At 37.1% G+C, this 6,000-nt stretch overlaps 1 protein-coding gene across 3 annotated transcripts in view; it reads right to left on the bottom strand.

Annotated features, from left to right (window-relative positions):
* Positions 1-269: 269 nt before the first annotated feature.
* Positions 270-6,000, bottom strand: part of spen (spen family transcriptional repressor) — a 48,878-nt gene continuing 43,147 nt past the window's right edge. For all 3 annotated transcript variants that reach the window (XM_056268093.1, XM_056268092.1, XM_056268094.1), the window contains 3 exons: positions 5,790-5,984; positions 2,446-2,604; positions 270-2,249 (listed from right to left, as the gene is read on the bottom strand). In XM_056268093.1, coding sequence (XP_056124068.1) covers positions 2,118-2,249; positions 2,446-2,604; positions 5,790-5,984 — 486 coding nt within the window. In that variant the 3' untranslated portion in view covers positions 270-2,117. The remainder of the gene's footprint in view (positions 2,250-2,445; positions 2,605-5,789; positions 5,985-6,000) is intronic.

Here is a 6,000-nt window from a genome sequence, read left to right as displayed (position 1 = left end):
ATACAGAACATGTTTTCGGTATCACAACACTGCCATCAAGTGGCTATAAGTGACACAAACACTGTAGGCCATTGATCTCCAACTAAATGTTATGCTTGAATTGATTCATTTTAAATTTCAAAGGCTGCCATTTTGTACAATGCAAAATTTAAATGATTAAAAAGTTGACCAATACCAATCTGAACTAAACTGTACATGATAGGCAAGTTTTACAGTGTAAAATTGATAGTGAATGGAGATCAGAGTGAAGCAAACAAACACCAACAAGACAGAGTGAATGACCATTTAATGATCTGCAGATGTGTTAAACAAAATTTATTTTACATCTTTAAATGTCCTCATAGAGGAACAGCAAAATACACTCAAAATGATGAAATAAAATAAATCAGACACAATTTTAAGATCAGCTGTTTTTGTTTCCTTTCTTTTGGTATTTTGATATTTTAAAGTTGTATATCAAAAATGTAAGTGCCTTCAAAATAGCCATGAGCGAATTTGTAGTAACCCAATGAAACTGCAAAACTAAGACTCATGGTTTACTTTCTGCATCGGTTTTCTTTACATAGTTTTGTTTTGTCTCACAAAACAAAAGTGACCCTGACATTAAACAAAAAAACAAAGACAAAGAAGAAAACAAAAGCAACACAAAATTAAATTGATTATTTACAGCTTGGCTCAAGGAGACAGCAATGAAGAAAGGAGACCAAAAAAGCCAGTCTCTCATGTCTCCTGACAGATTTGTACATATTTTCATCTTTTTCTCTCTCTCTCTCTCTTTACAAAGTATATTTACCACTTGCATTGCACTGTTCTTATTGGACATTCAGAGGTATGTAAAAAAACAAAACAAGAAAGAAACAGTGGAAAACAGAATTGAACACTTTAGGGGTCCTACGGACAATATCATCATTTAGGATCCCCCAATAGTTACTAACATGACAATAAAAAAGACAGAAATAGAGGTAGGGGACAAAAAGCATAAAACAAGGCAATGTAAAAGCAAGCCTTAAAGATCAAGCGACAAATACAAAGTCAAGTATCAAAATAAAACTAGATAAATCTCAATTCATTTAGCTTTCTCCATTAAAAATTATGGCACAGGATTGATTTCAAAAACATCAACAAAACAAAAATATGAAATGATACTCAAGTGGTAACTGACAGTTCACTTTCACGGTTGATGGCAATAGGTTGTCAATCTGGTTATGCTTGTCATATGCAGTGTCTAATGACTGCTTTGAAAGTCTTTAAATATACATCATATTTACAACCAGGCCTTCACCTGATTCACTTTGCAAGTATTAAGAAAGCGAAAAACGTATACATACAATCCCCAATTGAGGCATCAAGTGTAAACTGTACAACTTACAATGCTCCAACATTTTCCCTTTGGGAAAGAACAAGGGCTATATTGAGAGCAATTTCTACAAATAACATGGAAGTAACCTTTTTACTTATGATTGAACAGTAACTGCTTTATATTACATTATTATTATTTATTTTTTATTTTTTTTTATAAAATGTGTCAAAGCAATTCAATTGAACTACTTTGACTTGATAACATTTTTAGTCTCTACCACAAATGGCTGGTGAATGAAGCATGTCCAAGTAATAAAGTAAAATTACAATTTCAATAACCAAATTTGTACAAACTTGTTTTTCTTTTCTTTTTTTTTTCTTTCTTTTTTTGATTTTCATAACATAGTGCAATGATTGGTCTGATTATTCTTCAGGGGAAAAAAAAAAAATCAATAAAAAATTTCTTAACTCCCATGTCCTAATAATCCCAAAGATCTTCAGTGTTTTAAAAACCATAGATACAAATCTCCAAATGAAATAAAGGGGGAAAAAATGATCAGAGAATTGATCGTTGTGGATAGCTCCATTTATCCCTGTGTACTTTAAGGTGATACACAGTTAAACGAAAGTGGCAATGAGTCAATGGATTAAAAGGCTGGTGAAAAAAAAACAAAAAGAGTGAGTACATGGCCAAAAAGGACATTGAGGTGCTTTCCAGAGTAAAAAAACAACAAAAAACACAAAAAAACAAAGAGGAAACCTGGCAAGTCTCAAAGGCTGGTGTTGGCATGTTGGTGTGGGAAGCTGGGATCTCCCTCTTATACAGAAGCTATGACAATCATAAGATGGGGAGAGATACTGGAGATGCTATTGAGAAGGTCCGGAGCCAGATGAGACAAGTGACTCTCAGAAAACTCACAAGGAGGGAAAATCTGGACAACATAGGCTGGCTACAAGGAAGACAAAAGAAAATTATTTGTTAGTGGAATGTCCCATTTTAAGTCAGCAGATGGCTAAATTATTTATTTTCACATCTAGAAGCATCTAATCTTTTATGTGTGGTTATACATGAGCATCTTGCTAAACTATCCTCTTTCAGGAAAAACTCTGCACACGATTATAATCTTTATTCTTAAGAGGACTAACCTGATTCGAGCCTGGGTTCGGGACATTGATAATTCCAGCAGCTTGTTTTGCTTGCAGGTAAGTGATAAAACCAGTTTGAAGAGCATGGGTCTGGTTGTGGACATCCTCTTGGTCCAATCCACAAGGCAATGCCAACAGAAGGCAGTATTCATTTTCAGTCTAGAAAAAAAGGTTTTCCTTTAAATTCCTAATATGCTGACATTTCAGTAGATTTTGATTTAAAGTGCCCCTATTAGGGATTTTTAAAAATGATCTTTCATGTAGTGTGTAACATAGCTCTAAAAGAATGAAAACATCCTGCAAAGTTTTAAATCTGAAAGTGAACCGTATATAAAGTTATTGTCTTTCAAAAGTAAGAGTTGACTCTGAGTCAATGAAATGAATCGTTTTTCAAACGAGTCATAAGCATATTGCCCGTCCACTTATTATTACCCGCCCACACACCAGGGAAAACTTGAACACTTCAGCTGATTCCTGTGGATACTGGACAGCATCATGTCGAGAAGACGCTGTGCTCTACAATGTGAAGGTAAAGCCAGTTTTTTTTCCATTGCTCAAGGACGAGGATGTGAAGAATCAGTGGTTAAAATTCATCATTACCATGATACCACAGCAGTATAATCCTAAACTTTTGCTGTGTTCCCTTTATTTTACTGACAACTGCTTCTCAAATCTCTGCGTTCAATGCAGGATTCGCAAACCGCTTGCTCTAGAAAGATGGTGTTCAAAATACTTAGTTTTGAGTTTTATATTGTGTAGGTCTCCTGCTAACTGGTGAACTCACATTATTACTGTCTTACTGAAATACTTCTGCTGATCAGCTGTGGGCCACTATTACCTAAAACTGTGTCTATAAATGCAGATTTTCTGTCGTTCTCACTACTTTGAGGAAAGATTAAGCATGGAGCAAGATTTGTTTTACCAACATTTATGTTACATCAGTCATTCATGCAAGAGTTCGGCTAATGTATGCACTGTAAAGGGGGTCGCACACCGGACGAGAAGCGCAGCGCCGCGCAGCGCCACGTCTAGGACAACTCCAGGTATCGCACACCGGACGCGCACATTCTATTCGAGCAAGCTCAATTTTTAATCAACTCCTGGTAGAAGAGCTGCACGATGTGAGTTTTTATGTTAATTGAATAATAGCTGATGTTTGAACGTTAATCAAGTAAAAGTGTCTATCACGTTGAGTCTGTTATTTTGTTGTAACGTTATCCATTGTCTAGGCAACTATGTCACATAATACAATAGTATTTATTTAGCTAGCGTTTAGCTAACCCAAGTGAAAACAGCACGGGGTGAAGCCATGTACATTAACGACGATTTGAGACAAATAAATGTAAATTTTATATAAAACTATGCAAATGGCGCTCTGTGGCGCGGCAGGATTTTGAACAAGGTCCTGAGCCGTAGCTGGGCGCCGCGGACAGACGCCGAATGGCGCCGCTGGTGTGTGTACACTCATAGAGAATAATGTGTTCGAATTTTAAAGACTTGGCGCTGCGCTTCTCGTCCGGTGTGCAACCCCCTTTATTGAAACAGTTTACTAGGGGTGTAACGGTACATGTATTCGTATTGAACCGTTTCGGTTCGAGGCTTCCGGTTCGGTACGCATTCAAACCGAACGATTCCTTGGACCATTATTCCTGCCGACAAAATTCGCGCTGGCGCGACCACCACAATGTTGCGCAACATCAAATGGCAAGCGTAATGAAAGCGGAACGAAACTGCGTTACTCATTATGTGCTTCACGGGTCGTTTATCAGTTCGGACCAGCAACATCTGTGCAGCGCGAGCCTATGAGCGCGAGCCGATCTCGATCAAGCGATACTGTTACAACACAGCGCTAAGATCCAGTAAAGAAAACATTTGAATTCGCCACTGAAGTAATAACATCGCTGCGAGATCTAGTGAGAAGCATTCACATTTCTCCGTTATTAACCGTAGATCTCTATCAGATCAAACAGCGCTGACGTGGACACCAGGAGAAACATTGTGCCGTGAATGAACTAGTAATACTTTACGTCCACAGACCAGCAACATTCACCATGGATTTAATATAGTAACACTAACTGTAACCAGTTTGGCTGGAATAGTGAAATGCTTTCAAGTACTTCACACATCTTTTTCCAGCACTTCAAAACTCAAATATTATATAAATAAATATAAGAGTTCAGATGCAAACGCCTCTAAGTGCCATTTGAAATTTTCTTCTAGAATGATCATTTTTATGAGGCTTGTATATTGAAGTTCAGTAATTTCACTCAAATGACAATTAATAGGTAATCTTCATTGCCATTTAAGTGAAATTACTGAACTTAAATATACAAGCTTGATAAAAATGATCATTCTAGAAGAAAATTTCAAATGGCTTTTGCATCTGAACTCTTCATACATTTAAATGTTATTTTTAATGTGATGACCAAAACATTATTTATGACTATTTATGATTATTATATATGACACCCATTTATAAACCTGAAAGTTTCAAGATGTAGGAAAACTCACACTTATTTAAAAAATATTTTTTCTTTTAACAAATAGGAAATTTCTCTGGCATTTCTTACTTTTTGCTGTATCGAAAAACGTACCGAACCGTGACTTTAAAACCGAGGTACGTACCGAACCGTGATTTTTGTGTACCGTTACACCCCTACAGTTTACACATGTTCACCGCAATAAATTAGAAAAATACTCTGTTAATAAATAAGTCGAAGTAAAATAATCGGTTTGTTGATGGACATGCACTTGTTAATGCTGATGGTGAGAAGTAACAGTCGCAACATCTCATAATGTACCTCAAACTGAGTAGCGTATCACTGAGAAACATCCTGCTCGAGTTGTCCTTGCTATGGAGGTTTGGGTTGAATAACTAGTTCTTCCAATGTTTCATCATAGGACTCGCGCTAGGATTGATATGGTAAAATCGACGTCATTGTTCGTTACTGTGTTTAGTTTACGGTGTAGGAAGCCTTAGGACACGCAGAGCTGACGTTGTTATGGCAACGGGTGATTTTGTTTACGACACACGCTGCACGCGGTAGACCAATCACAACAGACTGAGGTGTCTGGCCAATCAGAGCAGAGTAGCTTGCGGAAAGGAGGGATTTAGAGAGATTGATTCATCTGACGAGTCGTTTGAGAATCATTGAAAATGTGGTGATGTGCAAATGTATATTATGAGAAAATGAAAAAGTTTTTTGACCTTTGACGCATGTAAACCTGTTGAAGGAGACTCCAAAACAACATTAGGAAACTTTGAAATAGCATAATAGGGGCACTTTAAGACAAATCCTTAATATGGTTTGAGATAGAGGTATAAAATAAGACAGGATACTTACAGTCATACGTCTTGCAACTCCCTCAAGTTGTGAGACCTCTAAACGCATTCTCTGGGCAATGCGAAGAAAGGCACCTCCTTCTGGTGGTGGCAGTGAACGGTGAGCCAGAACATTGTTACCAGACACAAAGTGTAGCTGTACCGCTGCAGTGTCATTCTTAAGTGCCAGGTGACCTTGCCAAATAATTGGGTATTTCTGTTCAAAGACAAAA

This window comes from Rhinichthys klamathensis, unplaced genomic scaffold (assembly GCF_029890125.1).
Source record: "Rhinichthys klamathensis goyatoka isolate OS25496 unplaced genomic scaffold, OSU_Roscu_1.1 h1tg000269l_1, whole genome shotgun sequence".
NCBI lineage: Eukaryota > Metazoa > Chordata > Actinopteri > Cypriniformes > Leuciscidae > Rhinichthys > Rhinichthys klamathensis.
Note: the sequence above shows the minus strand (reverse complement) of the source record. Positions and strands in the feature narration are given on the sequence as shown.